The 16,788-nt window shown below is 35.3% G+C and overlaps 1 protein-coding gene across 1 annotated transcript in view; it reads left to right on the top strand.

The window, feature by feature from the left end:
* Positions 1–16,788, top strand: part of LOC109072522 (adhesion G protein-coupled receptor A1-like) — a 66,361-nt gene that overhangs the window by 19,874 nt on the left and 29,699 nt on the right. The window contains exons 4-5 of the mRNA XM_042736137.1: positions 10,248–10,437; positions 10,758–10,966. Of these exons, the coding sequence (XP_042592071.1) occupies positions 10,248–10,437; positions 10,758–10,966 (399 nt within the window). The remainder of the gene's footprint in view (positions 1–10,247; positions 10,438–10,757; positions 10,967–16,788) is intronic.

Raw genomic sequence — 16,788 nt, 5'->3', positions numbered from 1 at the left:
TGTGACATTACTGTGAGATCTAATATAGTCGCACAGCATCGTCTTTTAGTATCAATATTTCTGAAAATCCCCCATCAAATCGTGCCTTGTTTTTAACCGCATCGCATTCGATTAATCGTGCAGCTCTAGTTTGGTTGCTGTGTAGACCTGTGTTTGCCTCTCTCATTATTTACACTACATGCGCAAATTGGTGGGCGGGGCTAAACAGACAGGGGTGCGTTTCCCAAAAGTATAATTAGCCAACTATGGTCGCAAGTTCTGTCGTTACCAGCATAGTTCAACGATTCAGTGTCTCCCGAAACCATAGTTCAAAGAAATGTTTGCGATCCGCGTAACAAGTTTCTTGTTAGTTAGATATATGAGCTTAAATAAATATGCTCTTGGCTCCAACTCGCTATCTATTAGGCCACGACTGCCCTTAATCAGTAGGCAGGGCTAAACAGGCAGTGATGTAAAATCGGTGGGCGGGGCTAAACAGACAGTGTTGAAGAATCAGTGGGCGGGGCTAAACAGTCGGCTGTAGACTTGGTGGGTGGGGCTAAACAGACGGCTGTAAACTTGGTGGGCGGGGCTAAACAGGCAGTGATGAAGAGTCAGTGGGCGGGGCTAAACAGGCGGCTGTAGACTTGGTGGGCGGGGCTAAACAGGCAGTGATGAAGAATCAGTGGGCGGGGCTAAACAGACGGCTGTAGACTTGGTGGGTGGGGCTAAACAGGCGGTGATGTAGAATCAGTAGGCAGGGCTAAACAGGCAGTGATGTAAAGTGTGGGCAGGGCTAAACAGACAGGGCTGTGGAATTGGTGGGCGGGGCTAAACAGGCAGTGATGTAGACCTGGTGGGCAGGGCTTAACAGACAGTAGGTGTGTTTGACTTCATGTAGCACTGCGCAGACCGATCGGCGACTGACCTGAAGCAGTGCATGCCGGTTAGAAATTGAATGTCTGACTTGAACCGGCGCTGCCACGTCACTGTCACGTGTGGCTTCAAAGTACTGCGATAGCGTTTCGAGAGCAGCCGGCTGACCCAGCTGGCGCAGCTTTTTCAGAGCGACTGCAGGAGTCCTGATGATGACACAGCTGTTTCACGATTGGCCAAATTCACCACATGACAACAATGACGTGTGTTTCTAACATCTTAAATTCCAATACTGCTCCCAAATCTGTTTCTAGAACAATAAAAGCTTTTTTTTATTTTTTACTGTAGTCGCAATGTTATATTGAGTCACATTTAATAAAAAAAAAATAAAAAAAAAACACTATAGACTATATTTAAATAGTATATGTTTGTTGAACTTGATTCTTGAACAGATGGCGTTGTATTAAGCAGTATATTAAGTGTTTCTGTTGCTCATGAAAATGTTTCTGAAGCGTCTGTGCATTTGACACGTATTGCATGTTATTCACTTCATCTGTGTTAAGAGTATGCAAACACAGCGAGAGCATCACTGCTGGGAGCAGTAAGTGTATGACTTCATGTCTGCGCTTTCAGTTTCACTCCCGACTGCAAGCAGCTACTCTCCGATAGGTCTGCGCGGCGCTGCATGAAGTTAAACACACACCTATAGATGTAGAATTGGTGGGCGGGGCTAAACAGGCAGTGATGTAGAACCAGGTGTTGATGATGTTCTGCGGAGGCGGAGCTTATCTACACTATAACATCATAGAGTAGTACATTCCACAAGCTGTTTATCAGACTGCCTTCAATATAAGCTTTTTAGACTAACAAGAAAGTTTTGAGTTCTGAAACTTAGAGGATGTTTTTATAGTACAGTGAGTTCTTGTGTCAAAAGATCAAGGGAATTTTGATTTTTTTAGTTCATGACCCCTTTATAAACTGAAAATAAGCTCAGATCAATGAGGACTACGATCAACCAGTTCCAAAAAGAAATAAAACCTGTGCAGAATCGAAAGAAAACAAGTCAAGCTAGAATGACGGTTGAGCTGAAAGATGAAAGACACACTTAAGAACCTGCATTGATCTTTGGTGATAATATAGCATAATACAAACTCTCATTTTTAAAGGCTGGACATTTTCTGTGTAGTGTAGCAAGGTGGGGAAAAGTTTTGAAGTTTAAAGTTTTATAGATTTTTGGGGGGAAGTTTTTATATATTGTGTCAGCAAATTCAGTAAGTTTTAGTCCACTGCGATGGAGTTAAGAAGCATTTTTGTGTCAAAATGACCAGAACACGACATAAGATCCAGTGTTCGAGTGAACACAAACTCAGCTGCCTTCATTTGCCTCCACAGAAACTCGACAGTGAGTTTGCCTTTTCTGTTTGATTAGCATCAGTTCAAGAGCCTACTGAGATGAAAAGCTGACTAAATCATAATCACTTTCACTCGTATTTAGGATGAGAGACGTGACTAAACTAAACACACGACACGAGCTGCAGTGAAAGCACTGCGTATCAGTAGTGTTGGGTGTAACTAGTACATTAATTTGATTACTGTAATTAGTCACTGTAATTTGATTACTTTTCCCTTGAAAGTAGGGGATTACTTTTATTTTTCTCTTTAATTTTAATTATCTACTTAATATAAAAATGAAACTACATACTTAATATAAACTAATACTGTCTATAGACTGTAGAACTTTTATACACAATACAATAGTGGATTTAACATCAAAATTTAAAGTCTAACTTTAAAATGCATGCTTTTTATGTACCCTTCTCACTTTAAATACTTTTGTAAGTTAATAAGAACATTGGTAACACTTTAGTGTCCAGTTCTCATTAATAACTAGTTGGTTATTAGCTTGAATATTACTTTTTATTATTACTTAAAAAGCACATATTAATGTCTTATTCTGGAAGATCTTATTCTAAATCCTTGATCCTACCCGGTTCTTAAAAGTATTATTAAGCAGTAATTTATGGAAGCAGATTAGTCTCAAATATAATTCACGCAAAAAACACGATTCACACATGCGTAAACAATTTCACATGCATGAAACCTAATTCACGTACACACAAAAAAAATTCACGGTGCGTGAAAAAAAAAATATATATTCACAAAAAAGCAATTCACATGCGCAAAATAAAATTATATATTCATAAAATACATTTCACAAATGCAAAACACACAATTCGTAGATATAACAACTGTGCACAAAAAACCTTTGAATGTTTAAAATGTACGAGTGTCTGAATGTACAAATCGTCATTTACTAACGAATCATCTACTCGGATTTGTGTGTGTGTGTGTTTTTGACGACTTTCCTGGCAGAGCTCTCTTCCCACGTGGGTCTGTCGTACTCTTTAGCCAATCAGATGCGAGCTTACCATTCAACCAATCATATCATAAGCCACCGAGAGTGTATTCAGAAGCTCGCAGGCAATCGGGGAGACGTCAAGAGAGAAGCCCATAGAAGCCCTGGCGTTACATTTTAAAATACTATACAAAATAATTAATCAGAATACTTACTCCTGCTCACTCACGCCAAAGAACTCCCCGCTCAAGCTCGCCGTCTCTGCAAGATTAACGATGGCAGTTTGCACGCACAGCTACTAGAAAGATTTACCATCTGTCAGACAGGTTGCTGACGTCATCAAGCTTAGTTTAAATCTGCGCGTCAGAAACGGAAGTTCTAAAAATCGCTAAAAATGGGCTTCACTTGTCTCAATTGAGTTCCAATTGGGTCGCTGTCTCCATTTCTTTTACTGTCTATGGGATTACTGATGTAAAGGCTTAATTTCCGTTCTCTTAATCCATATTGCGCAAAAGGTGCGCAGAATCATGCTCCTTGTATGCACTCTCAGTGGCTTATGATATGATTGGTTGAATGGTAAGCTCGCATCTGATTGGCTAAAGAGTACGACAGACCCACGTGGGAAGAGAGCTCTGCCAGGAAAGTCTCAAAAAACACACACACACAAATCCGAGTGGATTCGTAGTAAATGACGATTTGTACATTCAGACACTCGTACATTTTAAACATTCAAAGGTTTGTGTGCACAGTTGTATATCTACGAATTGTGTTTTGCATTTGTGAAATGTATTTTATGAATATATAATTTTATTTTGCGCATGTGAATTGCTTTTGGTGAATATATATTTTTTTTCACGCACGTGAATTTTTTTGTGTGTACGTGAATTAGGTTTCATGCATGTGAAATTGTTTACGCATGTGTGAATCGTGTTTTTTGCGTGAATTATATTTGAGACTAATCTGTCTCCATAGTAATTAGGAGTATATTGTTATTTATTTTGATTGTGATGATGAACCCATGAGAGGTAATGTTAGGAAAGCACTGATGCTTGTTCATGTTGTTGGTTCAGATGGTTTGGGTCTGGTTTTGTGTTTAGTTACGGTTCGGTCCGGTTGTGTCAGTCTCAGTAATGTGTTTGTTGGCCTCGGCTGCTCTCAGACACAAAATATCAGCGTTTATGTCCTCCACGGATGCATTAGTGCCCATCATGACTGTCGTTTCTGTCTTTATGTCTGTAGGATTTTGCAAAAATGCATGTGCATTGCATTAATGGATTTTTTTTTTTAGACACATTCAAAAATAAAACCTCACAAAAACATTGACAGCTCATAGACTACTAGAAAAATTATGATTTTAAAATGTATTTGAAAATCTCTTCTGCTCACCAAGGCTGCATTTAATTAATCAAAAATACAGTAAAAATTGTGAAATATTTTTACAATTTAAAATAGCTGTTTTCTATGTGAACATCTGTTCAAATATAATTTATAATTGTGGTCAAAACTGAATTTTCAGCATCATTATTCCAGTTTTAGTGTCACATGATCTTCCGAAATCATTCACAGTTGTGCTGTTGTATATATACAATGCACAATATTACTTTTTTTACTGTATTTTTGATCAAATAAATGCAGCCTAGGTGAGCAAAAGAGGCTCTTTCAAAAAAAAAAAAATCTAAATTAATTTGCATGCAGAAATATTTTACTTTTTACTGTTAATTTCTTGATTACTGAAATATTTTGGCTTAGATTTTGTTTTAATATTTTAATTTTAAATTAATATCTTAATAGTTGGTTTTTATCTTACGCAAATATATTTTTATAAATGTAAATCACTGCATATGCAAATGCATATTGAAAAATAAGTAATATATTTCTTTACTTTTTTATATATATATATATATGTATGTAAAGAAATATATATGATATATTTATTTTTCAATATGCATTTTATATAAAAAAAATACAACATTATTTTGGAATATTACAACAAAAAATTACGATTAAGGCTAACTGAAAAATTAAATTAAGCATTTTTTAGTCTCATTTTAGTCTCATTTCAGTGAGATTGTTTTTATCATTTATCTTTTAGAATAGCATGCACTGATAAATCATGAATTATTGAAGTAAATGGAGTCGGTTTTGATTTTGTGTTGAGGTTAGGAGATGTTCATTTGCGTTATTGTAGCACAGCCGTGAGTTTCTGCCGTTTGCTCGTTTGCTGATGAAACTCATCAAGACTCTCGGGGTTTCTGACACGCCAAAGAAAATATCGACTCCTCAGGAAAAACAATAAGCACATTTCAGCTCCAATCACAGGTGGAGATGTGACGAGGCTGCTAGTAATCACATGAAAGAGATGTGTGAAGCAGTTGCAACAACACAATAAATAATTGAGCGGCATTAAATTCAAAGCGCTGTGTAGAAACGAGTGTAACGGGGACTGATCTCTGATTCTCATACGGCACACGCTGCGTCCCTCACGCCGTCGGAAATCACTGTCATGTGTGTCAGGACAAAAGAGTTTGCGCACCGTCATACTGCTCCCACTGTTTCTCCTGCATTAATCACTGTGAATGCATTTTTAATTCTGTTCATGCATTATCTGTGAATCAAACCCGTGACCCTGATGTTGCCAGTGACATGCTTAATTTTTTGAGCTATAGGAAATAATAGAATTGAGATACTATAGTTTTATTTATATTACAAATATTTATTACATATTCATTTAAAAATATAAATGTTTATTATTATTATTATTATTATAATTTTCAAATTTAATGTAATTCAAATTAATTTTAATCATTATAAAATTTTATAAATTTATTAACTTATATATCAAATAACTCTACAAATATGTCAAACAAAATTATATTCACATAAACTTAGTTGATAAAGTAAAATTATTCAACCTTTTATGACTAATGGCAACCAGCAGTATGGTGCCACCTACTATGTTGGTGGTGCTGAATCATTCACGTCATTTTATTAGTTTATACATTTCTTCTTTTTTTATTTACATAGATTTAAAGTTTTAAAGTTTACTATATATATATTCATTTATATAGTTTTAGTACATCCAGTAAAGGTAAATGGACAATTTTATATTTTTATTACAATTATTATTATTATTATTATTATTATTATTATTATTATTATTTTAAATACTATATACAGGCGTCTTTAAAAATCCCACCCAAAATGTTTGTTTGTTTGTTTATTTATTTATTTGTTGGTTGGTTGGTTGGTTGCTAGGTGTCTTGTCTTATATTGCCATAACTCCTGGTAAAAAAACAGTAATGCACTTTTGATTTATTGACCTTTTTGTTCAGACTGCCATTGTAAAAAAATCAAATCAAAATAAGTGTTTGTATTAATTAGATGCCGTTAACAATTCAAAACATGCAAGATCACGTGACAGCAGTGCAGCATATTACTAACTAAAATGCATAGTTTTAACTAATTGTTAAAATCTTAAAATGAACAATATGGCATTCGAATTCCGGATCAAGGCTTCATTTTTACAGCTGAGGCTCGAGCATTACTTCTTGTTCTAGAAAATATTGAGAAGGGTCAAGAACGGGACTTTTTAATTGCCTCTGACTCAAGATCATGTCTTCAAGCACTTGAATCTTTTAAAAACTGCTCATCCCATAATTGTTGAAATCTTAACCAAATTCGATCTTTTAAAGAAAGATAACTTTAATAATATTTTTTGCTGGGTTCCAAGTCACATTGGACTTACTGGAAATGAGAGCGCGGACACGGCTGCCAGGGATGCACTTGACCTGGAAATATCTGACTGTCAAATACCACCTTCTGATTTTAAACTAGTAATTAATTTATATATAACTAATAAGCGGCTGAAAGAATGGGATGGAAATAAAAATAATAAGCTGTATGAAATAAACCCTAGTACAAAAAGAAGTAGCTTCTATAATTTTAAATCAAGACATGATCAAGTTGTCTTCACTAGGTGTAGACTGGGGCACTCAAGACTTACCCATGGGTTTTTATTAATAGGAGAAGTTCCCTCCTTTATGTCTTTTCATTTCATGTAAAGTTCCTTTTGACTATTAAGCATATTTTTGTTGAATTGTAATTTTAAATGATGCTGCTAGAAAACGCTTTTATTCCAGAAACATGCTTGCATGGAATATTTGAAAATGTACCACCTAAATGTATTTTAGATTTTCTATCTTATGTTAAGTTGAAATGTTTTATATAATGTAAATCTTATGGATGATACTGAACTTTTTTGTATGGATGATGCTAACATGGCGTAAAAAACTTAATAAACAAACAAACAAAATCTTAAAATGTTATCAGTATATAGTGGACTCACCTCAGTCTAGCAACTATAGGAACTTGCACTGCATGAACATTGAATAATTTGTGATTTCTCTTTCTATTTAGTTATTTGATTTTGAGAAAAAAGTGAGATTTAAGAAAATGCATATGTTTAGGCACATTCTGCAATAACTTCAGAAGGAGTTTGAACAGGAGAACTAGCTAAGAAAGGTTAAATTGAACTAACCAGAGTGTGGGTGGTTTAGTGAATCTCTCACGGTGTGATGCATGATGGGATGGTGTAAGACGGCCGAGAAGATCAGCGAGTGTGTGTGTGTGTGATGGATCATAAGACTCCTGCATGAATATTCCCTCAGATCTGATAGTTTTTTATTTTTCAGGCAATGAGACTCAACTGCGCTCACGTTTAACTGAAGAAACAAACTGGAAGATTGGTTCTGTTTTAGTAGTCACTAATGCTCGGCCAGAAAAACACTTCTGCTCTGATGTGCTGGAGTTTCATAATCAATTCTAGTCAATTCAACAGCATTCTAACAATGCATCACCTGTTTAAAATGGTTAAATCATAGAGATGGATTAGTAAGGGGTTGACTAGCTTTCCAAAAATGTTTAATTGATAAACTATGAGAGTCTTTGTTATTTTTCTTAATATTTTGAATTAATTAAATTTTTATGTTTTCAGTATTTATATAACACATTTCATACACAATGGTCATTCAAAGTGCTTTACATAAAAGGAATAAAATAATCATAAAAAAGTCACAACAATTAAACAAGAATTAAAACTTTTAAAATAATCTAAAATTGATTTAAAATGAAATAAAACAGTAAAGAATAGAAAAAGAGTGTACATAAAATACAGTGCAATCAGTTCGGATGTAGCACAGTGCTCATTCAATAAATGCACAGCTAAACAGATGAGTTTTGAGTATGGATTTAAATGTGACTAATGTTTTAGCACATCTGATCTCTTCTGGAAGCTGATTCCATCTCACTGATCCATAGTGTTGATTTTGCTGAAAACAGTATGTATTTTGTAACAAATACACCTTGTAACCACAAACCAAAGCAAATGGAAAAATATTTATCTCTCGATTGTCGTCAAAACTTGCGGCATCACCCAGCCATTTATCATCCATCTGATTTGTGTTTTTAGTGGCTCTAAACCTGCGTGGTTATCCAGGGTTTCCTTAAGTCCAACTATTCATTTAGATTACCCACTGGCCAGTGGATTTCAGTAGTTGTGGAGATCCCTGCTAGATAATTCATACTAAATGGTGTGGAGAAACGCTCTCCGGAGACTCTCGTCCAGGAATCACGGTGCTGAATGATGTTCCTGTGCTGAAACTCATCTGCTTTCATCATGTCCGACTCAGAATGATTCATAAAAGCACATGAAAGCACTGGTATCTGTGGAAATTGATGACAGAAAAGACTTCTTTAAATAAACCGAGAGCTTCATCCATCCTGTTCCAGCGCTGGGGTTTTATGGCCTCTATCGCTCATGCCGTGGCCTTTTTTTAGTCCTTTGATGATGATCAAGAGTAATTTGAGATTAAATCTTAATCTCAAATTAAGAAAGAAAAAAAATCATGGGTTATTGGTATTTATTTGTTTACCAATTATATATGTTTTTGTAAATATAATGGAATATATCCTTTTCTTATATATTTTTATTATAATACATTTTGTTATTTTATATTTTTATGGGAATTACACAAAATCACAAGTGTATTATGATTCATTTACCAATTTTTACAAGTGGGCTTTTATTATTATTATTATTATTATTATGCTTTTTATTTTATCTTTATTGTTATAATATATTTTTATGGGATTACACAATGTTGAAAGAAAAAAAAATCATGTTTATTATCATAAGTTATTATGATGATGTGCTACTATCCAGTGATACTTTTATTATATAAAAGTAGATTTTTCTTTTATTTGCTTTTTAGTGCTTTTTCTTTTATTATGTGTTTTATTATAATACATGTTTATGGGATTGCACAATATTCAAAAAATCATGGGATATTTACCTATTTATTTATTGCAATTATTATCCAGTGTATTATTTTATTATATATTTTTATTGACATAAATTTTATGGTATATTTTTATTATTATTAGAATATTTTACCGATTTTTTTTATTTATTTATTTATTTTTTTATTCGATTGTTTTATATTGCTTTAAATGGTACTATCCAGTGGAACTGTTTTATAGTTGTTGTTTATCAAGCTGAGTAGAATTTCTGGGTTTTTCTCCAATTTATCTGGCCAGTTTTGGTCATGAAATGGTTTTCAACGCAACTTAGTAATTTTAGCACATCTTTTGCTTTTAAAATGTCAAAGACACTGTCTCTGCATTAACATCTGCTTATCACTTTAATCCTAAATGTGTTTTCAGAGGCCAAAACAACATGTTTTTCTTCAGCATCTTCAGTAGACACTGACATATTCCCCACTGTCCTAACAGATAAAGAGGTGAAGCTCTTCTCAGGCTGATGATGCTGATAACCCCTGTGCTTCTGTGCTGTGTTATCAGACTACTCTTAAGCTGATGTTGTAGCAAGCTTTGCTGCTCACAATCATTTCCACCTCTGCGGCAGACCACAGACAAGCAGAAACCCCCTGCTTCCTCCAGCACTTTCCCTTCTCTCTCAATCAGACAGGAGCTGACACGCGTCTGCGCATCTGATGCACATGTGTTTCCCCGTTTGCAGAGCACGGTGGCCATCGCCTCCATACATTTCCCGCTGGCTACCCGTCGGTCTGTGCAGAACTCCACCTGTAAGCTGCAGCTGATCGTCTTCCGCAATGGAAAACTCTTTCCGTGCACGGGGAATTCGTCAAATCTTGCGGACGATGGCAAGCGCAGAAGCGTTTCGACACCAGTTGCGTTCACCAAATTAGGTAAGGCTGCGATTTTCCCCATGCATTTCATCCGTGCATCCTATTTGTCACTGCGTTTCACCACTAAAGTGGTTTGCAATGGAATATTTTGTCGTTAGCGCCACATGCAATTATGAGAAAGCACGCGCGTGCTTGCACGATGGTGCAACTGTCGCGTTGCAATTGTGCACGAATTGAATTGGGTGCGCAATTAATCTCATTTGTTAAATTCTGTGATGTGCATGTGCGTGATTGCATGCATCAGCTTTCATATGGATGCAACACTTGAGGACTTTCCACTCGGGTCGTTACTTGACGCAATGTGTTGCTCTCCTGTACAGATGGGTGTAGCCCCGGGAGCCCCGTGCAGCCGGTTACCGTCGCTCTCCGGCACTTCTCGTTGGGTGTAGACCCAACCGCGGCATACTGGGATTTTGACCTGCTGGATGGACACGGCGGCTGGCGCGCGGAAGGCTGCCACATAACGGGCTCGGCGCACAACACGACCACCATCCACTGCGCGCACCACAACAACCTCGCCGTGCTCATGGTAAGAGTCTCCCGCTCGACCAAGTCGGATTATGGCTATTGTGGAGGCGCAGAGCCAATGAAACACGGCGAGCATGTAAATAGCAGCAAGGGCGAATGGTGTGAGGTGTGGATGGGCGCACGTGATAATGAAGTATAAATGTCAAGTGACCAGTGCGAATTTTATTCAGTGCACGTTTATTTGTGTAGCGCTTTTTGCAATGCATGTCATCATTTCAGATAATAAGTGCATTGAGTTCCAGTATTCAAAATATCCAATAAAGATGTGCTGGTTTGCTATTGGAGTATGACAATATTAAAACAATCCCAAAAAAACAACAATACCACAACAAACACCTCTAAACAACAAACTCATGCACATGTTAAAGTGGATTTAGTGTTTCATTCTGCACTTTACCCAGAAAAATAAAAGCACATAAATGTCTTTAAGACATTTAAAATGTTCAAATATAAATCTAGAAACATGAAAATACAAAGCTGTAAATTAAAGTAATGTTGTTTGAATGTTTTTTTTTTTTTAATAAATGAAATCTAATAATTAAAAATAAATACAATTAAAAAAGAAAATACAAAAAAATAATAATAAGTGAATGGTAGTGTTACTTAAATAATTTATGAATATTGAAACATGGAAGTTCTAAAAAATATATAAAATTATTAAAATTCAGAAATAATGTCATTAAAATGATTTTTAAATATGATTCTAAAAGCATGAAAATAAAAAGTTGTAAATAAAAATTTAATAAGTGCACAAATTATATATATATATATATATATATATATAAACATTTTGAAATTATTTAAATATGTATGCATTATATAAACATAAACAGACACATAGGCTACACACAAATAATATTTAAATAACTTAAATACCAATAAATAAATAAATAACCTAAAAAATAAATATAATATACAATGTAATAAAAAATTAATTAAACACTGTCGTGGCAACCGCTATGTTTAATGCAGCTCTGGTGCTGCATCACTTTACACAGAAGCAGCATCAGAGCCGCCTCTGCATGTTTTATTCCTGCTTTTATGCTGCACTGGGTCTTTCCACAGAATTCGGAGCAGCGTTAACTCACTCCGTGCAGGCGCTGCAAGAATCAGACAAGATCCTCCAGGATCAACTGAAATCAATTCTCAAAACAAACGGAGAATAAAAGAGTCTCCGCGTGTCCAGCCGGATCTTATGTGATTCTTAACGGATTCGTGACTCATCCCGTTAGGACTGCTTCCAATTATGATAGAAACGCCAACAGAAATCCGTCAGGATTTATTCGGCTAGGGAAGGATCTCGGAAAGCCCTTATACAACAACTTTTCCTTAAAGGCGCACCGCTGGGTTTGCAGGCTGCGCGTCAAATGCAGTAACTCTTGTTAAGGATGTTTCTCCATCGGCTCAGCTTTCAGCCTGACTCACCCCAGAAGGACTGAAGCTGTAATAAGTGCTAAAAGCCTCAGGTAAATGAGTAATTAGCGAGAGCACTTCCCTTCATTCTTCATGGCGAAGCGGAGCGCGGCGCGGCGCTTTTACGCGCAGCTCAACGAACGCGTAAATGACTCTATCGGTCTCCGCTCGGGATATGTGGGATTTTACCGTGTGGAAGTGATTTGATGTGGATTTTGAGAGCCGAATGTTCGCCGACGAGTGGGACTCCATCGACTGGGAGGTCAGTCCCGTGCACCACAGCGTTTAATGCATCCAAACATGACGCGAATGCGTGCGTTGTGCATCGAAATAGGCTATTTATCGTGCATGAAAAATCTAAGTGTTTTTTCGCATAATAGAGCTTGATTCAATCTGATTTGAGATGATCGATTCTGGTCGTGCGTGGAGACCTGAGTGTGTTTCTGCAGTGAATGAAATGATGCTTTGAACTTGACGCGTTAAAGGATGCGAAAGCGTTGCATCGCGTGTTGTTTATCGTTTAGCTGTGCATGCGCGCGGGCACGTGTGTGTGTGTGAAAGAGAAAGAACTCACCAAACCACCACACCCCAATTCCTCAGAAAAAGAGGAAAAAAATCCCTTTCAATACGTCTCCGTCACTCAACACTGACTAAACGCTTTCTGAACGCGAGCGCGGTGTAAACTGGCGCTGCTGGGTTCGCGTTTGTGAACCTGTTGCGCTGCAGATGATCCAGAGCAGGGTCTGCTCTCCAGTGCTCTCTCAACACTGGCTGTTATCTTCTTAAATTATATACCCCACACTTCACATACACATCATGAAAAAAAAAAAAGAATAAATTCAAAAAACAAAAAAAGTCCAGAAACATAAAAATACAGTCGTAAATAAAATATATATGTAAAAATTGAATAAGTGCATTTAAAATATAAAAATATGAGTTTAGAAACACGAAATACAAAAGTGTAAATAAATATAAATAGTTAAATAAGTGCACAAATAATGTATTTTTTAATATTTTATGAATATTTTATGAATATTTATGAATCTAGAAACCTGAACATGCAAATTTGTAAATAAAATATTGAAAATTAATGCATGAATAGTGTAATTTACATAATTTTAAAATATTAAAAATGAGTCTAGAAACATGCAAATACAGTTGTCAATAAAATATATATGTATAAATTGAATAAGTGTGTTTAAAATATAAAAATAAGAATTTAGAAACAAAGTTGTAAATACAGTCTGTCTTGGCAAAGTTGCTAAGTTTAAGGCAGCTCTGATGCACATTTTATTCCTTCATTTATGCTGCTTTGGGTCTTTAAGCGCAGAATTTGAAGCAGCTTTGTATATACAGCTTGAACTCAGGCTATATACAGAAATAATGAATCAACAGAGGAAGAGGATAGCAAGAAACGCATTTGTAGAATTTCTTTTTTTTTATCCGAATGTGCATCCCGAGGTCTCTCTAGTTCAGATGCATGTCTGCAGTCAGGGAGCTGTGACATTTGAAGGTAAATAACTGAAAGAGGTCACGACATCAGCTCTAAAGCAGACCGATGCGGTAATGAGAGGAGAACAGCTTGTCTGGATTCTGCTGATGTCTTGAAGGTTGTTTAATGCACATTCAGCTGTCTTTCACCTTGACGCCGGTCTACACACCTGCAAACGTTATTGATTCACATTCCTGCTTCTTCCCTGCGCACAATGCATCATAAAACACAAAAAAATCCAGAAATCTCAGACACTGATTAGTGCTCGTGTTCATCAGAATTACTCGACATGCCGTCTTTAGTGTTCATAATGCAGCCTAGAAGACGAGAAATTGTTGAAATTTCGAGCTGTATGTCATCTGCATAACAATAAAAGCCCAATGCAATGTTTCCTTAAGGACGCTGTAAAATAATATATTTATTTACTCAAATAAAATGTGACCCTGGACCACAAAACATAAGGGTCACGATTTTGAAATTGAGATTTATACTGAATAAATAAGCTTTCTGTTATTATACATGAAAGCTGTAATTAAAGTGATTAATTTATATGACTATAAAGATCCAAGTAGTTAGAAATGACCTCCTGTTATGTTATATCTGTGCTTTATGTATTTATTGGCTGTTTTTTGTGGCTTTAATGAGTCGTGAACTCTTTTTTTGCACGTTGCCTGAAATATCTCAGATGCTTTATTTTGGTCTGTTTCTTTGAAAGCTTAGTCACACAGCGACTGCTTGGTTTCTTCGCCCACAGATGGGAAGTCTGAACTGTGTTTATCACCAGGGCTTTTGTTAAACAGCTTTTTGCGCATCAGTCGTGACCGGAAACCGTGACATTTTCAGAGATCTAATCTTTTGACACGAGTTTGGGTTGATTTCTTTGGTGTGTAGAGAGGAAGTACGATGTGATTGTGGTGGGAAAATTCTTAAAGGAATAGTTTTATAACCAATGTGTTCACCCTCAGGTCATCCAAGATTAGAGTGAGTTTGTTTCTTCATCAGGTTTGGAGAAATGTAGCATTGCATCAGTGTCTCATCAATGGATGCTCTGCAGTGAATGGGTGCCGTCAGAATGAGAGTCCAAACAGCTGATAAAAACATCACAATAATCCACAGCACTCCAGTCCATCAGTGAACATCTGGAGAAGACAAAAGCTGAAAACATACACCTCAGAGATGCATTAACCACTGAGACACGGACTTATGAAAGCAAATGAAAAGACCTTGAGTTAGTTTTCTTCTCCGAGGTTGCTTGTGCTCTATTGATCTTCTCTGGTTGCTACAGAATCACCTCTGATCCTCTGACACGGAGTGAGACTGCAGAGAAGAGCTTTCTGGTGTCAGTTTAATGTTTACTTTGAGTGATTCATTAGTCTGACTGTCTGAAGGGGCAGTGGTGTGTTCACTGCTGTGTGTGTGCACTTGGATGGGTTAAATACAGAGCACCAATTTCATCACTTCACTTTCACTAAAGAGTGTTTTGTTTTATATTATTTTATTTAGATACTTTCTGGGATATGTCTGTTCAATGTTTTGGGTCACTTTAAGTCAGTAGCAGTTTGACCTATTTTTTTATGTATATACAGTATATATATAAATATATCATTTATTTATTTTAGGTTTTTCATTATTATTATTCTTTTCAATGTTTTGGGTCACTAAGTTATTAGCAGTTTATTTTTAGCATTAATTTTTTTGTTCTGTTTTATTTTATATTATTTTATATATATATATATATATATATATATATAATTTTTTTTTTTTTTCGTTTAATTTTATTTATTTATACTTTCTGAAATTTCATTTCAATGTTTCGGGTCATTTTGAGTAAGTCATTAGTAGTTTGACTTCCTTAAGTCCTTATTTATTTTATTTTATTTTATTTTATTTTATTTTATTTTATTTTATTTTATTTTATTTTATTATTTTATTTTATTTTATTTTATTTTATTTTATTTTATTATTTTATTTTATTTCATTTCATTTCATGAAACTTTTTGGCATGTTTATTTAAACATTTAAGGGCACTTTATGTAGTTTGACTACCTAAATATTCCTTTATTTTTATTTTATTTTATTTTATTTTATTTTATTTTATTTTATTTTATTTTATTTTATTTTATTTTATTATTTTATTTTATTTTATTTCATTTCATGAAACTTTTTGGCATGTTTATTTAAACATTTAAGGGCACTTTATGTAGTTTGACTACCTAAATATTCCTTTATTTTATTTTATTTTATTTTATTTTATTTTATTTTATTTTATTTTATTTTATTTTATTTTATTTTATTTTATTTTATTTTATTTTATTTTATTTTATTTTATTTTTTAGATACTTTTTGGCATGTTTATTCAAACTTTTAAGGGCACTTTAAGTAGTTTTACTACCCAAAGATTTTTATTTTATTTTATTTTTCATCTTAACATAATGCAGTTTCTGGTGCATTTAGGGTCCCCGAGTAAATCATTAATAGTTTGACTACCTAAAGAGTCCTCTTTATGTTTGTTTGTTTTATGGTACAATCAGTTGCTCATTATTACAGAACAAACCCATTGAGGATGAATCAAGCCCCTGTGCTTTCAGGATTTTCTTCACAGTAATGAGTGACTGACTGCATGCGGTTTCAACAAATGATCTGAAGCGACTGAATCGGTGAGCGATGAGAGTGAGGAGGTGTGTTCCTCTCGCTGCTCTGATTGGATGTGAGATGATGTTTGTCGTTGGGTTATAAATATTTCAGTCGGTGCTGGATGTGCAGAAGCAATGCTGCATTTGACCTTTTGACCTCTGAGCTGCTGACCTTTTGACCTCGCTGTGGCGTTAAACGTCCTGTGTGTCTTAGACAGCCGCACTTCAGGTCAGAAGCACATCTAGTGCTGATGCATGTTCAGGTTTAACACAGACGTCATTTAG

The sequence above is a fragment of the Cyprinus carpio genome, chromosome B13, assembly GCF_018340385.1.
Source record: "Cyprinus carpio isolate SPL01 chromosome B13, ASM1834038v1, whole genome shotgun sequence".
NCBI lineage: Eukaryota > Metazoa > Chordata > Actinopteri > Cypriniformes > Cyprinidae > Cyprinus > Cyprinus carpio.
Note: the sequence above shows the minus strand (reverse complement) of the source record. Positions and strands in the feature narration are given on the sequence as shown.